Below are 23,855 nucleotides of genomic sequence, written 5' to 3'. Positions count from 1 at the left end.
GCAATTCTACCCCTAGGTACATACCCAAGAGAAATGAAAACCTACGTCCACAGAGAAACTTGTGCACAAATATTTATAGAGGCATTATTCATAATAGCTAAAAGGTATAAACAACCCAAATGTCTATCATCTGACAAATAAAAATGATATCTGTACAGCAGAGTATTATTTGGCAATAAAAAGGAATGAAGTACTGGTACATGCTACAACATAGATGAAACTTGAAAATATTATATGAAGTAAAAAAGTTAGTTACAAAACACCACGTATGTATAATTCCATTTACAAGAAATGTCCAGAATAGGCAAATCTATACAAACAACAAGAAGGTTAGTTATTGCCTAGGGCTGGGGGATGGGGCTGGGAGATGAGGGGATGATAGCTAAAGGGTACAGGGTTTCCTTTTGAGGTGATAAAAATATTCTATGATAAAAATGTGGGAATGGTTGTAAATAACTGTGAATATACTAAAAACTATCATCAAATTACACTCTTTAAATGGGTGGATTTTATGTATGTGAGTTATAATTCAATAAAACTGTTATTTTAAAAAATCTGTTCTGAGATGTGAGGTACTTGAGAATCAGCAAACCTCTTCCACAAAGCTCTTCTGGTCAGTAGTAAAAGAATTAGTTAAAGTCCAATTTACTTTATTGTCATTGGAACCAGCTTGCAGCATTTAGTTATGTACATTTCTAAAATGTGAATGCAGTTTAAGAAAATACATCATTACATCAGATATTCCAGGCAACCTGCCAGAAGACATTTTTACCGAAAAACCATCTTAAAAGGAATCCCTTTAACCAACCTCAGCGTATATGTTCTTTCTTGTTGCCTCATCTCCTTATAAGCTGCCGTTTCCCTAAAACTCATGTTAAACAGTGCTGGGCATGATTAATTCACGTATTAATTCAACAAATATTTGAACCCTCACAGTACATGGGCTACTGCTTTAGGCACTTGTACATATGTACACGCACACATGCACGCACGCGCGCACATGAGACAAAGTCCCTGCTCTTGTGGAACTTACAATCTGACAGGACAAGATAAACAATAAATAAATTTTAAGGTTTTTAAAAGAGGGTGCTGTGCTATGGAGGAGCGTTATTTCAGATCAAGTGGCCAGGAAAGGAGGCTTCTCTAAGGAAGCATGTTTGAGATGATAAAAGAAGGTGCCAGCTACACAAAGATCAGGGAGGATAACTCCAGGCAGAGGAAATAACTCTTGAAAGAATGAGGAGGAGGAAAAAAAAAAAAAGAATTAACTGTGTGCTGATGGTGATCAACCTCTGTGATTCTTATCACCATCCTAGTACAAACAAGGTGACTTGCAGATGGTGGCTGGAATAAGGGGTCTTATGTACCTTAAGACTGCTAAAAGGTCTCACAACTCTCCAACAAGGGAAGGCCATCTCTAGTTAACCCCAGCCTGAAGTGATCTTTCCCTCTGCACCTCTCAGCAAGTGTTTGTTGTCTGTACCATGCATTCTTACAAACACATTGGTGCGAGGTACCGTGCTAGGAGTGCCAAGACTTAAACACAAATCAGACCAGCACCCTGACAGCCCTTAGGGCAGGAAATAATCCAGTAGCACAGAAAATGTAGGCACAGACAACAAACACAAGGTAGAAAGTAAAAGCAGGCCACAAAAAAAGAGCGATAAAATTTAGGCATGTCCAGAGATTACTTCCAGCTGGAGCATCAGGGGAAGCTTCAAGAGGTGGGCGCATGAGAAGAGGGAGAGTCTGTGTAGCCTGAGAACTTGGACATGTGGGGAGAACAGATTGATTTGTTGTATCCCTAACAAACTTTAAATATATTTAAAAATACTTTTAGCTCCCCAACCAAGTTACAAGGCCTGATACGGCTTCTCTCTCTCTGTGATCTCAAATTACATGCTGATTCACTGTAAGAGATCATATGTCAATTTCAGCACTGAAGGTAAGGCTAAATTATTCTTTGCTTCATAACAAAGTTTTCACCTTTGAAACAGATGATGATCCTCCAAACCTCTTAATACATCATCTCATTTCAAAGGGACATTCCTAAGAGTTTTTCCAAAACTAAAAGGCATTACAGATAAACATGTATACAATGTGCTTCAGAATAACACATATATAAAATGTCTGCATATGTATTTGTGTGTCTGCATATGTGTAACACTATACATTAATTTCAGAATCTTTCAAGATAATTTCAAACTTCCACTGCTAAACCAAAGTCTGTACTCATGAGAAAATGTTTTTTTCACTGATTAAACTTTCCCACCCGGCTTTCAAAATCCCTTCCCATTCCCAACAAAACATTTGAAACCAGAGAAGAAAATCCAAACAACATTTTTTTAGGCAGTGTCTCAACATCTCTAAAAAATATTCCATGACCAAACTCACCATAGAGAGCTGTCCAAGTTTGATTAATTACATCTAGACACACAGTTCCTGACCTGAAACAGATGGAAAGAATGGCATTTTTTTAAAAATTAGAAAGTTAGTTGCATGTATCTGGCAACTAGTTTAATCATCAGGAAAAATATTTTTAATAGATCATTAAAAAAAAAAAACCCAAAGAATCCCAATTGGGGAAAACATGATGAGGAGCAGAATATACACAAAGTCTTAAGTGTCTACTTACAGATTGAAAGGGAAAACCAGTAACTATACAATGGAGAAACCAGACAACACCTTAACCATGTGATGAGAATTAACACTGGTTATCAAGGCAGACAAACTTGTGTGCCTCCAAAGAGGATATCCTGAGGAGGACACAATCTCACTTTTTGGTTTTCTGGCCTTAAGAGCATACTCTGAACCTAATGATAAGGAAAAATCAGACAAACCCAAATTGAGGGACAGTATGAAATAACTGGTCTTTATTCCTTAAAAATGTCAATTTTATAAAAAGCTGAGGAATGGTTTCAGATTGAAGTAGTTTAAAGAAACATGACAACTAAATGCAATAGATGATACTGGACTGGATCCTTTAATGAATGGAAAAAAAAAGTGCTAAAAAGTAAATTACCAGAATATGGCAGTAGATGAAATAATGCATTATTATAAATTATTATAAATATATGCATATTATACACATATTATAAATAGATGCATTAATATTCAGTTCCTGGATCTGACAACTATACTGCAGTTACATAAGAGAACATCCTTGTTAAGATGACTGATACATGAAAGTATTAAAGGACAATGGGGCATGATGTATATATATACATACAACCTCTCAGAGTTCAGAATACTTCATATGTACGCACGTGTGTGCGTGTGTGTAGTATCAAAATTTAGTGCCATGACAAGGAAAAACTGCAGGACAAATAGTATTCTAAATAGCACTGGAAGTATAAAACAGGAGGCACTGATATCACATTTTAAAATATCACTAATAAAATATTAGAAGGAAAGAAAGGGATAATTAAGATTCATTAACTGCTTTACTCTCAAGGACTGAGAAATACTTTAAGGGCTGAAAATAATATAATCTGTACACTGAAGACAGATCTCTGGACAGTGTCTATACAAAGAGAACAGAGATACGGAATATTACAAATGTTAGCTGGATATCAAGGGAAATGAAGGACCCATTCATGACAGTGGAAAAAACCAAGCAGTCCAATAGTGGACCCTGAACTAAGTTAGAATATCGTAGTCCTGGATTCTATAATGGAAGTGACCATTCTTACAGTCCTATCTGTTGTTAAAATCCAAAAATATAATTGAGGCTTTTTTATAACAGAGAGATGAACTCTAACCAAGAGCAGTTGCTGCTAAGATTTAAACATTTTTAAACAGTTACTTACGCTTCATCAATGTTGGGATGGAAAATTTTATTCATGAATCCTGTAAAAAGAGATGTTAATTAGCAGCAAAAACTATCCAGAGAACAATTAGTTTTAAAGTATTTCAGTACTGGAAACAATTTCAGTATTAGGATAACTGATTACTTTCAATCTTAGATCTTTGGTTACTGCTAAGACTATATTCTCCTGACCGTGTCAATTACTTAAAATACATCAGAGTTCTACTAATCAAATGAGCAAACTTTGAGAGCAATGCAGCTTCTAATACAAAATAATCACTACAAGAAATTATTTTCTGAGCTATGAAGGTACTTGCCAAGAAAATTTATAGTACTAAATGGTTTATAACTAGTGCCATGATAAAAGTTAAGAAAGCTACTCTTGACTTTCCTCCCCAAAGTTTTATTGTTCAATCACTAAATGTGGAGGTTCTGCATTTGAACTTCTCCTTCCGAAGCTCATTTACTGGTATCACTGTGCTACACCGTGTGCGGAACATGAATGAAGCTGCTGAAATGCTAAAGGAGCACCGCTTCCAAACCGCAAAGGATTTCATAAGAACAGTGACCAAAATATTTCCTTTAACTTTAGTCTACTCATTCCAGGAAACCCAGTTTTGATTAAAATTGGGGCAACCAAGAAATTAGGCAACGTGTTTTAAAAAATTCTGAAAGATGGCTATATCCATCAGGGATTCAAATTTTTTGATTTATTCCTAGAAAAACAAGTATGTATAGACTTTTAAGCAAATATATTGATATTTAAATTCCAAAAAGAAATTATTTTCTAACTCAAAACCAGTGATTTAATCAGTTTGTATACAAGCAAATGACAGTATTCTAAAGCAGAGATCCACTGTCAAAGCTCTCATTTTGTCATCCTTATCGCCTTACTACCTTTTTAAAATTTAATTTAATTAATTTATGTTTTGGCCGTGCCACACGGCATGCGGGATCTTAGTTCCCTGACTAGGGACTGAACCTGTGCCCCCTGCAATGCAAGCACAGAGTCTTAACCACTGGACCGCCAGGAAAGTCCCCTTACTTCCTTTTTAGACTTCCTTCTTCCGTACCCTCCTTTCAATAAACTGAAGTTCCTTATTAAGTGGCTATCACCATGTCCCAATCCTACCCTCCCTCGCCCCACCCCCACCTCACATGTTCTCTTTCATTCATTCAAAATATATTTGGTCAACATCTATGTGTCAGGCACTGTACTTATTTAGGGTACAAAACCAAATAAAGACAGTACTCTATTCTCGAGGAGGTCACTGGAGCACTGGGACAAGACACACAAAGAAATAACTGCAGTGTGCAAAAAGAGGTGACAGGGGAAGCATGTATGAGGAGAGGAAGATGTCAGGAAAGATGCAGACAAGTGGCATCAAAGGAAGAGCCTCAAGGATGAGGTGTGACAGAGGTCATCTCCAAAAAGCTAAGAAACTTCTCTAGACCTAGAAAACGGGAATGAGACTATATGAAATCCCAGGCATTCCAATCCTCACGTGCTCTAGCCACTCCAAGTACTAATCATGCTTCCAATTTTTGTTTTTTAATCTTTTGTGTTGAAATAGCTTAATGTTTTATCTACTACTATCAAGAGAGCCCATGCAATGTTTAAATTACTCTGACGCAAAAAGATTTGTGTCCAATTACCATTTCACATTCATTTTTCATTCAAGATGTTTCAAAGTCTAGATGTACAAGGTATGTGTTTATGAGGCGATTATACTAAGCCAATGGAAATGTTCATGCCTTAATGTTGAGAAGAGAAAGCAGAATAAAAATTCTATCGAACCTCAGAAAAACACTAATACATGTATCCAAGAAGGCCTACGAGGATATCTGTTGCAGCAGTGTTTATAAAAGCCAAGAACCAAGTTCAACCCCATCAACAAGGGATGGGAGAGACTGTAGTACATCCTTATACTGGGAGTCCTATACAGCCAAGGTAGTGAACTAGGTCAGTAGGTATCAATTAGGATAGAGCCAAAGGTGAGGAGAAACAAAAAACTGTATTGGACCAACATATACGAAATTTATAAGAGTAATTATTTTAGTGAGGGTGCAGGGCCAAGGTCATGGTAGGAATATGTAACAGAATGAGGAATGGTGATTAAAGATGAATTTATCTGTAAAACTATATTCCTTTAAAAAAGAGCTAGCTCTTGCTTCGGCAGCACACATACTAAAAAGATATATGTGCTTGTATATTATTTGCCCTGGTATTTTAAAAAGTGTGCACATAGATAAAAAACTGGAAACAAATATGTACAAATATCAACAGTGCTTAGTTCTTAGTGGTGGGGATATTTTCTCTGCTATCCTTTTTAAACCACCCCCACCCCTATACCAGAAGTAGGATCGCAGCAATGGAAATGGGTTAGAAGGAATGAAGCTTCAGAAAACTAAAAATAGAATCACCATATGATCCAGCAATCCCACTCCTGAGCATACACCCAGACAAAACTACAATTCAAAAAGACACATGCACCCCTATGTTCACAGCAGCACTATTCACAATAGTCAAGACATGGCAACAACCTAAATGTCCACCGACAGATGAATGGATAAAAAGATGTAGTACATATATACAATAGAATACCACTCAGCAATAAAAAAGAACAAAATAATGCCATTTGCAGCAACGTGGATGCAACCAGAGATTATCATACTAAGTGAAGTAAGTCAGAAAGAAAGACAAATACCATATGATATCACTTACATGTGGAATCTAAAATATGACACAAATGAACCCATCTACGATGCAGAAACAGAATCATGGATGTAGGGAACAAACTGGTGGCTGCCAAGGGGGTTGTGGGAGGGATGGAGTGGGAGGGATGGAGTGGGAGGTTGGGGTGAGCGTTTGTAAGCTATTACATACAGGATGGATAAACAACAAGGTCCTACTGTAGAGCACAGGGAACTGTAGTCAATATCCTATGATAAACCATAATGGAAAAGAATATGAAAAAGAATGTATATACGTATAACTGAATCACTTTGCTGTAGAGCAGAAATTAACACAACATTGTAAATCAACTATACTTCAACAAAAAAATTTTTTAAAAAAAGAATGAAGCTTCAATAATCTGATGTCACAGGGAACCTCAAAGGTATAAGTCAAGGAAATAGCTATGGTGAAAAAAGCTTTAAATGTTTATCAAAACTGTCTCTGAAAGATTAAGGTTCCTGCCTCCCTCCTTGTACAAGGTCTGGAGATTACATTTGGAATCAATATAGTTTCCACACTGTTTTCAATTTAATCTAGATTTTGGTTTGGTTGAGTCCAAGACTATATAAGAAAGAGGGCCAAAAAGGGCTTAGTAAACATATTCTTTAGTAATAAATGGGTTGGAGCCCAGTCCCCAGTGCCCCTGCTAAATATAAAACCCCATCTGAGCTCTGAGGTGGAGAGCAGAATCGGACTGGAAAGAGAAAAGTACTAATAGGGATTTGGCTTCTAGTCCCAACTCTGCTATTAACTGCAGGCCTTGATCAGGTCACTACACTTCTGTGGGTCTGCTTCTTTACCTGCAAAGAGAAACAGCTGGGCTACATGATCTCCAAAACCTCCACTCTTATTCTGTTTGTAAAAGGACCATCAGCTCTAAAATCTAGGATTTAATAACAGTGGCCAGACCTCTGAGAACAGAGGACTTAAGGGGAAACAGCCAATGGTTAAGTCCATAAAGGAAATTAATTCTGTGAGGCACATTTTTAGGTACATAAGTATTCTGGAGAATATAATACAAAGTTACTAACATGCTAGAATACCATAAAGAGACACAAAATCCGCTGACTATTCCAAAGTAGGCAGAAATGGAGTTTATAAACTTGCCACTGAGGAACAAGCACAGCCAGACCATTTCTACCAAAAAACAATTTCCACACTACAAGCATCTCTTCCTATACCAGGCTTTTTCTATTGTTAGAAAAATACCCAACGCAAATAAATCGAAAGGGGTAGATGTATCTGTATCTGTATATATCTATATCTCCTTTACATTTGTCCTTGGACAAGCTGTGGGCAGCATTTCTGGCAAAGCTATTTACATTCTGGATAATGATGGCAACAATGGAACTTCTACACGAGGGGAGGAGAGAAAGAACAGGCTAGGAATTCAGAGAAGGAACGTTCTCAGGACTGAGTGTGTTTGCCCTGGCATGTTTTCCTTCCTTTTGGCAATGCTATCACCACATTAATGAATTTGTCTGCAACAAGAGAATTTTCCCAACACTTGTTTCCATTTGACCAGGAACTATTTTGAAGATATTTTAAGAGAACATATTTTGAAAACTGCTTTTATGGAAACATGATAAGTGGAAGCAGCAAGTCACCTTTAATCCGTATGATTTAAGATTTTATTCACTACCAGACATTTTCTAATGATAACATTTCAGTGATTTGATCAGATAAAATTCAGAACTCCTTTGTTTAAATTTTTTGGACAATTATTCTCTGGCATGGCTCAAGCATTTATAAAAAAGGGGACAACAGGTACAAATGTTTAGCTAAAAAGCTTACCACCTCTGTCCTCTGTCTTTTATCAGAAGGGAATCAGGAGATTTATAATTCTGGAGGAGGAATCCAAACCATGCTTAGTTGATGAAAAACTACATATCTTAGAAAACAAAAGCACAGATTATTAAAATAGAAAAATATGCCATGCTTTTGCTTGTTCCACTCCAATACTCAATTGCTCTAGAATAACAAATCTCTTGACCCATAGGCTAATAAACAGAGAAAGTAAATAACGCTGTGCCGAGTCATGCTGAAAACTGTTTTTTATTTCAGACTGTTTCTGTGTCCAATCCCAGGAGGGGATCTGTACAAAGTTGTACACTTTCGAATAACTGATATTGGGGTCAATATGTACATGAAAGAGGCAAAAATTAATTATACTTCCATCTTTGTTCCGTTTACAAGTGGGGATATTTTTAGTGATCAAATTTGTGGATAGAATGAAATACCTAGGGGCCAGTCATCTATCCAGAAATTTCATCCAGAATAATCTTGAAGAAATGAGGTCAAACAAGGTGACTCACGAAACAAGGTAAATCCACCCTAAGGTAATAGGGTGAAAAGCATGAAAGGCAAAAATGAAAACTTTATCCCAGAGATAAAATGAACCTGGACTGCAGATGGTTGAGGCAGCTGTGGCTGACATGATTTAATTATAAGCTTATGAATTCCTGTGAGAAAACAGTAAATGAATATATTAAATTACTCTGATATTCTATCTTCAGGACAAATACCCACATAAAGTAGACCATTCAGAATGAAACTGATTAATTCTCTATTTTTAAAGTAGATATAATTATTTAAAATATATTTATTAAAGATTAAATCCTATCTCCCCTAGAAGTATCTCAGACTATAAATTTTTTAAGGGCAATAACTTGGATCTCCATTCCTAGCATGCAGGAGGTGATCAGAGTTAGGGTGTTCCAGATAAAAAAGGGGTGGGGATGCTGCCAGCTTCACTGGTGACAGCTATACTGCCAGCTTTGTGCATTAGTGCACCCTCAGATAGATTTTCATCTTACCTCAGACAGCCAGGCCCAGCCCGTGGCAGCCTGCACCCGGGCAGAAGTCTCTTCCGAGAGCTGAGCCTTTCCTACTCAGGAGAGATGGACCTGGGCCGGTCTCTTCTTGGGTGAGGAACCAAGCAAGGAGCTCACTCTCATTGCCCTGTGTCATGGGAACTTCTGAACTGATCCTGTGTGTGTTCAGGAGATCTAAACTCAACAAGGGGTCCTCTTTTCTGTTTCTTCCTTTCTCTCTGATAATATGGAATCTGAGGAATGGGCTGGATGGATAAGAAAAGTTCATTTATTCATTTATAACTAAGAAAAGGTGAAGTGTTATCCTTCAACAGCATAACTCTTCTACCAACCTAGCAGATTACCAAAGCCTGTAGCCTTAAATCGACTCTCCTGCACTTCCATTTTTGGAAGACTGTAATCTCTTTCCTGTCTCCATAGTTTATCTTTCACTCTCCTGGTCATTCATGTAACCACACTGTCTGAATCAGGCAGGATTTATATTCATGGTCAGAGGCAGTAGAGTATGGACAGAACACACTGGACTTGAAATTTCGAGACCTAATTTCAAGTCTCTGCCACTGTTACTACACAAAGTCGTTGTTAAAAGATCAGGCTCCAGTCAGACTGCCTAAGTTCCACTTAGACCTACTGTATCTCTGGGCCTTTCTGTCTCCTTATTCATAAAGCTGGGTTAAATAATGGTATCCACATATCACAGGACTGTCACCAAGATTTAATGAATATATGCACAGCATGTGACCAGTAACTCATGAGCTCAGGCAAGTAATTTCACCTCACTTTTCTCATCCTAAAAACGAAAATATCTGCCCCTACACATCCATCTCTTAATCCTTTAGGAATTGTCGAGAGCATTAGAAGGTATTTTGATTATGGGATATTATTTTTTTTTATAACCCTATCACACTGGAAATGGCAAATACAGTTACTCTAATATTTACTATTTAAAAGATTGTTCTGATTGCATTTGGCATATGGAAAAAACACTGGACTGGAAGCTAGAAGGCAGACCCTGCAACTAGTTAGTAGTAATATATCTCCGCCTTCCTGAGTCTCATTTTCACAATCCTTCAAATAAGGGAACAGGATGATATAATCTCCAAAGTTCCTTCTAGCACTATGGTTTTCACCAACACCAAGAATATGAACAAATCTTGAACTGTGTGAACAAACTTTTCCAAGGGAATTAAGATATTACTCTTATTTGTTGTTGTTTTTTTTTTTTTTTTTTTGTGGTACGCGGGCCTCTCACTGTTGTGGCCTCTCCCACTGTGGAGCACAGGCTCCGGACGCGCAGGCTCAGTGGCCATGGCTCACGGGCCCAGCCGCTCCGCGGCACGTGGGATCTTCCCGGGCCAGGGCACGAACCCGTGTCCCCTGCATCGGCAGACGGACTCTCAACCACTGCGCCACCAGCGAAGACCCGGACACGGATTTTTAGTAAAACAGACCCAGGAACTGCCTTCATGGAGTTTATATCTACTGGGTTGGCAGGGAGGAGAGATGTAAGTAAACAAATATACCAATTTAAAAAAGAATGCTCTATAACAACTTTTGTGGATTCAACATCCCCTATAATTTTCCTCTCTTCTTTCTCTAGTAGCTTGCTCCCCCCCATTCTCCAATGACTTGGACATTTTACCTTTATTCTGCAAATCTCCCATTCCCTTTGCCCCTCCATTTCTCACTTTGACTTAATAGCCCTGCCCGTTTTTTTGGGAAAATGGGTGCCAATTGGCAGGATCCCTCATCATCCCCAACAAAATCCACCACCCCCACATGCTAATTTTTCCTGCCTCAACAGCTTGCTCGAATGTTCATGTTCATGGTCTTCTCAACTACCAGTCTTCTATTTGTGTTCTGATCTTGTCCCTTCCTACAGTGTCAAAGGCATTGCTCCTTTAATTTTCCTCCTGACATCCAACATCACCAAGCTTTCCCTCTCTTCTAGACAACTCCCTGCAAGGAGCAAAATCTCCTATTCAAGAAATAAAAAGTAAAGACTTCCTTTTATCTTCCTCTAGGTAACAGCCTCATTTGTATGCTTTCCTCTATATAGATAGATTTCTTCAAGTAATGTGTATCTATTGGCTTGGCCAAAAAGTTCGTTCGGTTAGTGAATAATTGTTCAATAAAATTATTGGTGAAGATAAAAATGTGTCTTTTATTTTTACTTAAAACCGAACAAACTTTTTGGCCAATCCAATACACCAGAGTTTTTCAACCTTGGCCCCCTGATCCAAACACCAGTATCTCTACTCTTTCCCCACAACAGCAGAGTGATCACTTAACCTGTTTAAAACATTGCAGTGATTTTTTTCCATTACATTAAGAATATAACTCAACCATTTAACCTGGCCAGCAAAGCTCTACAGGACCTTGCCCTGCCTACCACTTGGACCCCTGCTCACCTCTCACGCTCTCGACCCAGCCTCCCAGCCTCATCTCTCTTCCCTGAGCATGCAAAGCTCCTGCCTCGGAGTCTCTGTCTTCACAATTTCTTCTGCCTAAAATACTCTCATCCCTGACCTTGGAGGATCAGGGCTGGCTTTTTTCCCCTTTTCATTTAAACCTCAGCTTAAATTTACTTTGTCAGAGAAGCCCTTCCTGAACACCTAACCTAAGATAGCTATCATGTCAATTCTATCACATCAGTTCTCTGCATAAAGCTATCAGACATTTAAAATTTTGCTTTATCTCCCCCGCCCACTATCACAAAAGGATTTAAGGGTGAAGAGAGCAATTTGTTCACTTCCGTATCCCTAGCACCTAGAATAATGCCCTGCACACAGTTGGTATCTGATAAATTTGTGGAGCTGATTAGAAGACATGATGCAAGATGTATCCATTTTATGAGAAAGTAGGTTCTGCCTCAGCTGCCAAACATAATCTTTTCAAAAATCTATCCTGAAAAATCTCATTTTCAGAACTCCAGTAAAAGGAGAGCTTTTAACACTGGCTTACATTCTCATAGCATTATCTAAAAAAAATTTTTAGGAAACTTTTCTACTAGAATGTAACTGAAACAGGAACTAAATTTAAACCCAAGGTTGCAAAAGTAGAGAAGTATATAGGTGATCTTAATGGAATTTTGCTTCCTCAGTCTAAGAATTCATTCTATTTGTGGAAATATAGTGGTTCAAGTAGTCTTTGTTAAATGACTGACCCCAAACCTCTCATTCATGACACATTCCTCTCTACTCCCAATCCTGGTCTACTCCTGACTAAGCAGGGCTCACTTAAGTTACTCACAGTAGTTTCTGAGGGAGTAATTGTACAATGTTTCCAGCTAGGAAGATACAAAGTAAATGGTAAATATTCTAAGCTCTACAGTTAGTCATACCATATGTTATAAAACTCCATTCCAAAAATACTGGGAGGTAATTTCTGGCCATAGTGAAATAAAAAATGTATTATGCCAGAAGAGTCTGTGAATCTGCCAATGAAAAAGGTGAAAACATTTCCTTTAATCACTGGCACAAGTAAAAAGAATATGGTGCACTGATTATCAGAATATCTTTTAATTAAAAACTGGTGGCAGACTGGGAAATTTACAAGGAACTCAGACAGGTTATCTAGTCTAGTTTCCTTTGGAAAAGAATGACCTAAAACCATTCTATTTAGATGACAGTCTGACCTAATTGTAAAGGCCATTGGTATAGCTCAAAATAGCATTCTAATGTTTGTTATTGTCCATGACTCTTTCGTTTTTGTTTCTATTTACTCAAATGGACTTGGCTAGCTCTTGCCATATGCTATTGACATCAATTACACTGAAGAATGAGCTTGGTTTTTTCCCTGGCCATTCTATCAACATTCGGCAAACACATTAAGTGGTCTCTCCAGAATCTTGTTCTCAACCAACCATTCCTCTTACACGTCAGCTTTGGTATCATCAAATTACAGTCCAGACACACAGCGCATACAGCTTGCTCCTGAGAGGGTCCTCCTCACTGTTAATATGGAGATACACACAGGTAGTATTTCAAAAGCGAGTTTCTAGACTTGTTAGCTGGCTCTTACAAAAGAGTTTTCTATTTTAAAAAAGTATAAATGGTGACAGAGTTCCCAGACTGGTCTTAAGGTTATCTACAAAAGATTTTAAAATACTCTATAGTTCTATCTGAAATTAGTAGAATACATGTCTATTAATATACTAGTCAGTAGACATTTAAAAATAAGATTAAATGACAACTTTAAAATTTTCTCTTGAATGCTAATGTTTAAGTAAAATAGGTAGATCTGATGAAGACTACTGTAGATCTTGAAGGGAACTTTTCAAGGTACTTTCAAGACCTTTAGAGCAGGGTTCCCCAACACCCCCACCATGGACTGCTAGCAGCCTGTTAGGAACTGGGCCGTACAGCAAGAGGTGAGCAGTGGGCGAGTGAGCGAAGCTTCAGCTGCCACTCCCCATCTCTTGCATTACTGCCTGAACCATCCGAGCCCCCCCCGCCCCCTGGCGGAAAAATTGTCTTCCACAGATCCAGGCCCTGGTGCCAAAAAGGTTGGGGACCGCTGCTTTAGAGGCTGAATGGCTTAAATCTAATATTTTATGTTGTATTTTATCAGAAGACATAATTTTGCCCCCTTGCGTGAGGTTTATCCAAAGTATTACTGTTATTGGACTTCCCTGGTGGTGCAGTGGTTAAGGATCCACCTGCCAATGCAGGGGACACAGGTTCGATCCCTGGTCCGGGAAGATCCCACATGCCACGGAGCAACTAAGCTTGTGCGCCACAACTACTGAGCCTGTGCTCTAGAGCCCGTGAGCCACAAATACTGAAGCCCGCACGCCTAGAGCCCGTGCTCCGCAACAAGAGAAGCCACTGCAATGAGAAGCCCACGCACCACAACGAAGAGTAGCCCCTGCATGCAGCAATGAAGACCCAACGCAGCCAAATAATAAATAAATAAAATTTAAAAAATAAAAATAAATAAAAATATGAGGCTTAATTCTGCCTGTTGAAAATAAGAGAACAGACTCTCCCCTCCCCTTCTGTTTAAAAAATAAAGTATTACTGTTATTATTGGCTGTAAACGGGAGCCTTCTTGGTTCATATGAAGAGAAAAATGGAACAAAGGGAAACGCAAGTGGAGGAGTCAGACTGAAAAAAGAAGCAGATAAGAATTGCTCAAGGTAACAAGGGAAGGGAAAAGGGAAAGGAAGAAAAGGAGTGGAGAATAGCTATACTTAAAGGTTTATTCCAAGATGGAGTAAACTAAACTGTAAGCAGAGAAACAAAGGAAATAGTAGGTACACTTACACGCACAAATAATTAAAACTGAAGGTAAAAAAGAAAGGAGGGTGGTGGGAAACATGGGGGCCAGCAGGCCCTTAGCAAGCTACCAGGTGAGAATTCTGGCCAAGGATTGCTTGGTGGCTTTCTAGAACAAAAGACAGGAAAAGCAGAGACTCAGGCAAAGATGTAGACAGGACATTCAAAAGACATGCACTTGCCATATGTTTTTAAATATTTACTTTTATAATAAAAGGGAACTTACTGTAGAATATTTGGGAATTACAGAAAAATGGTTTTAATTCCCTTAACAGCCATGGATAACTATAGCCAATATTTGGCATTCATACTTGGAATTTGCATGGAAAAAATTATTGTTACACTATATAACGTTATACATTTTCCTGTGTGTTCCATTATTTATTTATTTATTTATTCATTCATTCATTCATTCATTTATTTATTTTTGGCCGCGCTGCATGTGCGACTTAGAAAATCTTAGTTCCCTGACGAGGGATTGAACCCAGGTCCCTGGAAGTGACAGTGCCAAGTTCTAACCACTGGTTGGCCAGGGAATTCCCTCCTATGTGTTCCTTTAAAGATGGTGTTAAAATATGAGTAATGGTTGTGAAACATTTTGTCCATTAAAATGTACCATAATTTAGCTACTTTATTATCAACTGGGTGATTTAGGTTGCTTCCAACTTAAAAGTTTTAAAAATAACACTGCAATTTACATACTCTTGTATATTAATCTTAGCGTACACCTCTGGGTATTTCCTTATTTTAAGTAAAATCACTCAAAGGATACAAAATTTTAACAATATATACTGTTAGGTTGGCTACATCATAATACCTTTGCCAACAATGTTTAACCTGCCAATTTGATAAGTCATATATTCTCTCATGTTTTTAATCTGCATTCTTTGGATTAGACACAAAACCATTTGTATCCTATGTTTATCAATTATTTTTAATTTTTATAAAAAATTGCTCCATGTGACCTCTGTATATATGAGATCACTCATTTTTATTTCCCCACACAGCAACTGCAAGTCTTATCTTTGACGGATAAAAGCTCTTCCTTAGTAGATGAGCACACGTGTAATGACTGAAAACTGTGAATCTGGACAAGTATGGAATATGGCAGTGTCTGTAGAAACTCCTTTGCATATAACATAATCTTCATGGGCTGGGCATTACTTGGGTTTTGAAAGAGTATTTGTAAAGTCCTTATCTTCACCTTCACATCTCTGAAGCTTTGTAAAGACTCTATTCTCAATACATGAAATACAATTCTTGTAAAAGCCTATCTCCTCCATATACTCTTTCTTCCTCAACTGAGCTGCTAACTCACACTTCTCCTAAAAAGCAAGGAAATGTTGTCACTAAAGCAAATGCAGTATTTTATATGTGTTGATTTTTTCCTCCCAACTAGTGAAAGCCTTACACAGCCTTCCTAACTATCGGGTAGAATGCCATATATCATATATTCTGAGTATTTAATACATTGGTCAATATCAAACATGCAGAGCTCATTTAATTCCATTATCTCATTTTCTAGAAGAGGAAACAACAGTTCTGATAAGTATCATTCTCACAGTCAAGGAGAATCAGGGCCTGAACCATTCTTTCCCACTCTTTCCTGAACCAGTCCACTGACCAATCACATTCTCCTAATTACACAGTGACACACCCAGCAGCACTGCTAGCATTCTAGGAATGTTTCTGAATGAAAAAGATAAAAGTCTTTACTTTCAAATAAATCAGAACTTAAAGATTCAAATATGATTTACATCAAAGCAGTCTCTCTGGAAAACGATGCAAATATTTCAATGACATTACAATTGATTAAAGGAGTTTTATAATTTCCTTTTGAAAGAGCCCATAGGGCCAGTTTAAAAGAAAATCAAAATCCTTAAACTTAAGTCACTTTCACAATCATATATCATTTTAGACTTCAACTGATGTTACTTTGTTTTTCAATTCATCTTATTCTCTAGAATTAAATGACCTTTAGCCATTTCAAAAATTTATATCCAGCTTCAAAGCATCAAGATTTGCCATCACTCACGATATTCAAAGAGAATGTAAAGTTCCAAAAGATGAGCTTAAGATGTGTGGAACAATGATGGCATTGTAAGAGTAAGCTCATAACTTCCCCAGGAGCCTGTTTATATTCATTCTCTTTCCAAAGTGGAGTTGAGGGAGTTTATTGCTATTTGGGGGGAAAAAACTTACTTAAAGACATAAACTGTTTCTAAAAGGACTTTTTTAGTTATACCTCATGCAATCATGTAACTACTGAAAACTCTCTAAAACTGTATTTGGAGTATATACCAAAGATGAGCCTGTCAAATTACATTGCACATACACTTATATATGCATAGAAAAATGTTTTAAAGTACATTTTTATGTACTTTATGCAAATAATGATATCTATTGAGGGACAGGATTATAAGACATTTTAATTTTTCTTTACTTTTGCTCACCTGGACCTTCTTACATTCCTACTATGTATATGGAGCATTTATACAATTTAAAAATACATAGTAATATTAAACAAAAAAGTATATATGCATATATATTTTAAAATTCCAAGAGCTAAACATTAAAATACTTAATCTAAATTTGCACATCTCAAAATTTGGCTCAGAAAGAAGGGTATGCCTGCCTAGATACTATAGAGGCAGGGTTTAAAAAGAGCAGTGAAGTTGGATTTATCTTATCTCCTTGCCCTTCTGTATAATTCTGCAACTATCTATACAATTCAAAAAGGAATCTTTGCCTATTCTACATGAGCCACTACCTCTCAAAATGTTTAACGCACATTCTAACAGTAATTACATTGTTGACGACCTGAAAATGGGTCACCCCACACAACTGATTAAAACTCTCTTATGCAATCTTCCTTTGGAGGAAACAAGGGCAGCTTGTACAAATATTTCAACTAGATCTACTTCCCTAAGAGAATATGGTACACATTTGTAGGTATTACCAAGTTCTAAAAGCGCACAGAAAGGCAAAGGAAAAATTATAAAGATAAATTAGCCTAGTCATTTGTCCTAACCAATTTCATGTTACATCATTAATTTAAGAAAGTACAGAGGCTTCTGTTGTGTCATTAGTTAATAAACAATGTCTGAAGTTTAGATATTTACACTTTGAAAATTATGATGCAATAATTATATTACCTGGAAATATATGTTAAGACAAGACTTGAGAAAAAACTACATTTCTACAGGATATGTAATTGCATTTCTATAGGTTCATTGTTAGTTTCAACAAGCTATACTGTTTCCTTTCTGACTAGGAATCTAGGGTAACAAAACTAGATTTAGCAAGCCAATTTTTAGTCTTTAAGTAAATAGGTATGTATGAAATATATTTGAATTAATTTACATGGTTTGGACATTCTGTTTGTAAAGGTTTAAAGATCATACCACTCAACTACATAAAAGTTTTAAATGCCTATATAGAAAGAAACAACCTAAAGTTAAAAGACAAATGGGGGATAGGGAACCACAATGTGACACAAAAGCCCTCCAGAACTGAAACCTACATTCCACCACACTGGAATGGAACTGAGAAAGGGCTGGTGTCCCAAGTATGCTAAGGTATTAAGTCAGATACACTCAGGGATTGTCTCAAAGATTCAGCACCTCACAGCACTCTTCCTATATCACCAGCTGATAACTCTAAAACTTGGAGGCCTTATAGCAATGGGGAGATTTCCAATTCAATTATCCATAAAGTATCTTCTCAATTACTGAGTTTAAAAACTCAACTTAAGGGCCCTTAAGAGGAAATCACCAGTTTATTCTTAAAATGAGCACTAAGAATCCCAGCCTAAGAAGGGATTATAGATGCTCTGTAGTATTTTTATAGCATAAAATTCTAAAACATAAAGTAGCTAGATGTCAGGGGGCTAGGCCGTTGCATCTGACTGGGAATTAGCCTGTGACTATTCTAACGTTCCTGCATTATTTATCCGAGACAGAAATGTGAGGGCCTAGAATCAAAGCATAAAGCTCAGAATGTCTTTGGTCCACCTCTTTTAAAAAACCCTTCTGGGGTGGTGGTGGTGGTGGGGGTCTAAATTCCAAGAGTTCTGGCATTAGCTCTGAAGACAAGCCCACAGCAGTAGCAAGATATCTGAAACTAACAGTTCTGAACATGCAGCTCAGTGTGACAGAGAATGCTCTAATATATTCCAAATTTATTTTCTTCTTCCTTCTTAAAATTGGTCAATATCTTATAACGTTTTAAAATCATCTACAGAATGAAATTTTTAAAAGTTGGCTTAAGTTAGCTAAGTTACTACCATTCTACAGTCTCAAAATATTTGAAGGTTATCAATCTTCAATCAAATATACCTCTATAGCATCTGATGCTAAAATACCTAAATTGTCATTAAATGCCTTAACAGGGGTAGTAGGTTAATATCACCAATTAGGGCAGAAGATGAAGGTGAGGAAAAAAATACCCTTTACACAACCCCACTGAGGTTTCTTCTCTACTTTCTTTAGCTGTTTAGAGGGCTAAAAAGATTGGGAATGTAGAGAATGGAAAAGGGTACCCAGAGTTGGAGTGAACAAAAGTAAAGTAGGATATACACAGGATTTTTAAATGGCAGAATTAGAATAGGCACTGTAAAATATTAATTCCAACAATCTGGCATTTAAAATGAGATTTAAGATGTTTATTATTTTACTGCTAATAGCCTGAATGGACAGTGGGTCTTAAAATTGTTTAATCTGACCCTAACAGACAGAAAAATCTAGAGTTATAGTCATTACAAGCATGCAAAGGGTATATTTAAACATCTTCTATCACACTATGGAAGTACCCCCCGCCAAATTACTAATTAACCTAAGCCAAAAAAGGAAAAAATTCAGTTAATATTTCTGGAATTAATGATCTCCTATAAAATGTAGGATTTTTTTTTTTTTCCATTTCAAAACTCTCTAAGGAGAGAAACTGGGTAGCTACATACCTATAGATGGAGATTTGAAAGGGTATTTATCAGGAAGATCCACTCTAACTTTCCATACTCCACCTTCATATGGTGCTGAAATAAAAGCAAAAAAGTTAAACATTAGGATTGTGTCTCCAAATCAGAAGATAAATCTGAGTGTAAGTTAAACATTAAATCCTAACCTGTTTTGAGAACCTTGCAAATTAATTCCTTCAAGAGTCAGGGAACTCTTATAACTAACTACTATACCTAGTAGGTACTCTATGTTCAATTATAATACTTTTCTTTAAAAAATCTAGAGTTAGCAAAGGTTCATTTTCTCCCCCAAATTTACCTGCTTCTTTAAAGTATCAAACACTGTTCAGTTATTTGGTAAGTAATAGCCTACCGTCTCAATCTATACCATGCCCACCTCACCCCCAAAAAACAACAACAAAAAACATTTCCACAAAACCCAGAATTCACAATTCATGTTTAATACTGTCACACAGAGATAAAAGAGAAAAGCATATAAAGTAATTATGATAAGAGCAGGATTTCCTCACTGCTTCTAGAATTCAATTAAATTTACTTTTCAAAAACTACACATATCACCATCTCCCTTGATATTCTCACTGTCTGTTAAGGAATAGAGTAAAAGATTGTAATAAAAAACACATACCAACACATATACTTACTTCCTTGTGGTCCATAAAACTTCACTACAAATTCATTGAGTCCTCCTAGGATCGTAACCTCATGCTTACTCTCGATGCTAAGGTGGAAGGTAAAGGAAATTACACAGGCTTTATATTACCCAGAAGAACTAAAGATGGCTTCCCCAAGATATGCCATTTAAAGTGTTACCAACATTTTATATGAAAGCAATAAAATATAAAATATGAATAATAATTCTTGTAATTTAAAAGGCAATATACACTCTTGTGAAAAGAATATGAATGAGCTTTAGATTCAGAGAAGCTGGTGTTCAAATCCTAGAACTGCCATATACTGAGTTTGAGCCTAGACAAAATAATGTAAACTCACTCCCTGAGCCTTTTGTTCTCCTTTGCAAATCAGGAAAACACCACTTTACAGACCTCTGTGAAGATTAAATGGGTTAAGTATATAAAATGTGTAAGACCACATTGTATATATAAGTAAATGAAAAATAGGCACTTAATTTTAGTTTTTCTCCCCTCTGTACTGTCCCCACCCCATCCTATCCCCAATGACCCTTTAACATAAATCCAGCATTCCCTTTAGTCAAATTCAAGCACTCAGCAAAACACCGATTCTCCTGAACTGGAAATGCTGTGCTCCTAAAATTACACATTTACTAAGGAAGTCCCTATAATTTTCTCCCTGGCTTAGAGAATAATCAAAATAACTAGTGATATAACCTTGCTATAAGCAGCATTGCCAAATGCAAAAGACAAGCAAAAAAAAAAAATTTTTTTTTTTTTAATCTTATCTGTAGTATTTATTTTCACCTACTCTTTTCCTCCCTCTTTTCCATCCCTTTGAGACTGGCCTCTAGGTTCTTACGTGCTCGGGGCTGGAATCACAGAGCACTAACACTTCTGTGTTCCCTTCCTCAAAAATTTACTTGTCCCTAGACCCACCCCTTTAAGGTACTAAAATTCGATTATAGAAACCAAACTAACCCACATCAGCAGAAGAGAGGGCTACTGGCTTAATATCTGTTTTGTCTCTGCTTTGTGGTCTAACCCAATAATGACTCTACTGAGAAAAATTTTAGATGGTGGGGGCTTTAGGGAGCTGTCAAATCCCACTGTAACCTTAAAAAAAACCACCAACAACAATCAGATATGACACACTGGTCTCATCTTTCTCAACCACCAGTGCAAATTACATTTTAATTATGTGTACTATTATACAAAAGAAAAAAAGCCAAAGAAATTTTAAGTGATCTCTTAAATAGAGAAATATGTTAGTTTCAAGGCTTGAAATTAACTATTTGGCTCTCCAATCCTTTGTCCTGTAGGCCACAGAACAGAGGCCAGGTGTATTTTTGGCAAAGTCCTTGCTCAAGAGCAATGAACAGTATCCACTAGAGATATTAAATAATAACATAATTCAGTCTATTTGATCTCATTCTTTTTGAAAACTATTTTAATAACATGCACACTGAAAGGATTCAAATAGTATCCACATTGGAAAATTGGCTTCATTTCTCATGGTCAAATGACACATGCATGCATGCTTTGGTGTACTAAATTCTTCCTGGCACCTCCTTACAAAATATTCCAAAGCTAATGCTAATGTAATAAATTAAAGTACATGTTTAAATTGTTTTAAAACAAAAACAACCAAAAAAGCTCCCTTGTGTTAGTAAAAGTCAAATCTAGTTACAATAAACAAAGTTAATTACAAATAATTAAGTTCTCAAAAAAACAAACAAAAAAAACCTTGGGGATAAAAAGGCTTTCTTAAGAATGACACCAAAGCCAGAAACCACAGAGGGAAAAATCAGCAGATGCAAGCACACACACACATTTAAAACTTCTATATTATAAAAAATAAAGTTAGGACAAAGGACAAACTAAAAAGAAAAGACCAGAAGAGCCAAGTTAAGAAAACTGAAATTAAGCCATAAAAAGTCCAACTCATTAGTTTAAAAATGAGATATTTTCCACTATTAATTGATAAAGATGAAAGAGCTAGATAAAACCCAGTGTTCAGTGGAGTATAAATTGGTATTCCTGAGGACAAATTAAGCACTATACTCTAAAACTTAAAATGAATTTACTCTTTTACTCAAATTTCACTTCTTTGAAGATATTGTTTAAAAAACAAAGAAACAGACACTGCTGGTGGGAGTGTGATACGGTTTCAACCACTTTGGAAAACTGTTGGCACAGTAAAGCTGCACACATGCATGTCCCACGCTCATCAGCACTGTTCCCAGTAGACAGCAATAGCTATGTTCACCAAAACACGTTTAAAAATGTTTGTATAGCACTACTTGTAATATCCAAAAATTAGGTTACAGCCCAAAAGTTCATCAACAGCAACAAGGATAAATTACGGTACAGTCACCCAACAGAATATTACACAGCAATAAAAAATTAACTGTACATGTAAATGGATGAGTCTCAAAGATTATACAGTAAGTGAAAGAAAGCAGATACCAAAGAGCACATACGATTCCATCTACACACATTTCAAACAAGCTAAATGAATCAAGGTGTTAGAAATTAGGATAGTGGTCACCCTCTAGTGGGGCCTGGTCATTGGAAAGGGGTTTGAGAGGGACTTCTAGAGTGCTGATTACACTTTTATTTACAGTTCCATTTATCAATGAGCTACAAAAATGATTTGCGTACTTTTTGTACATATGTTACTATTTAATAAAAGAAGTTTACTAAATATAAGACTATCTGTGGCTTCCCTGGTGGCGCAGTGGTTGCGCGTCCGCCTGCCGATGCAGGGGACACGGGTTCGTGCACCGGTCCAGGAGGATCCCACGTGCCGCGGAGCGGCTGGGCCCGTGAGCCATGGCCGCTGGGCCTGTGCGTCCGGAGCCTGTGCTCCGCAACAGGAGAGGCCACAACAGTGAGAGACCCGCGTACCACAAAAAAAAAAAAAAAAAAAAAAAGACTATCTGATACATGTACAGATATTTTTTATTTAAATTTTTTAAATGAAAATAATTTAAGTATTTATCAATAGGAAAAAGAATTATAAGCCATTTATGCAACAGGCTGCTACTAGTGTCTATTAGTGTTTACTAGTGTCTTCTCCCCACCCAGAGCTCCTCTAATGTATGTTTCTGCTTAACTTGGGATATCCAGAAGTAGTCAAAATGAATACGCTGTAGTACCACATATAAAGATATCTCAGACATTAAACTAAATAAATCTGCAAGGATAATAATGGAGTAAGGTACAGGATTAAATGAGTTTAACAAAAGAAGTCAAACTAATTTTACAATATAAGAATCTGTAAAAGCAGCATTCCCTATCAATCAGACCTAACTTGCTATGAATGACACTGATCTACAGCAATTACTCTTAATTAATCATTTAAAATTGTAAGTTATCCACATGAATGTCCCCTCTAGAAAACTGAAGATATCTTTTCTATCTTTTATGTAGATGCAGTTAAGTCTGGGTTTCTTCCATGTTGTGATCTGTTTGGGATTTAGTCCATGCTGCTACCTACTTTTCAAAGAAGATTCTCCTTTCGAAAAGGTCATGTGAAAATGAGATTAGAAATTTTTTTTTTTTTTTTTTTTTTTGTGGTATGCGGGCCT

General features: G+C 36.9%; 1 protein-coding gene across 1 annotated transcript in view; it reads right to left on the bottom strand.

Moving 5' to 3' along the window:
- The window catches only part of UBE2H (ubiquitin conjugating enzyme E2 H), a 103,263-nt gene that overhangs the window by 17,373 nt on the left and 62,035 nt on the right, over window positions 1-23,855 (bottom strand). The window contains exons 2-5 of the mRNA XM_024127979.3: window positions 20,275-20,351; window positions 19,616-19,690; window positions 3,810-3,849; window positions 2,395-2,447 (exon numbers count right to left, since the gene is read on the bottom strand). Of these exons, the coding sequence (XP_023983747.1) occupies window positions 2,395-2,447; window positions 3,810-3,849; window positions 19,616-19,690; window positions 20,275-20,351 (245 nt within the window). The remainder of the gene's footprint in view (window positions 1-2,394; window positions 2,448-3,809; window positions 3,850-19,615; window positions 19,691-20,274; window positions 20,352-23,855) is intronic.

This window comes from Physeter macrocephalus, chromosome 5 (assembly GCF_002837175.3).
Source record: "Physeter macrocephalus isolate SW-GA chromosome 5, ASM283717v5, whole genome shotgun sequence".
Taxonomy (NCBI): domain Eukaryota; kingdom Metazoa; phylum Chordata; class Mammalia; order Artiodactyla; family Physeteridae; genus Physeter; species Physeter macrocephalus.
This window is presented reverse-complemented; position numbering and strand designations above follow the sequence as displayed.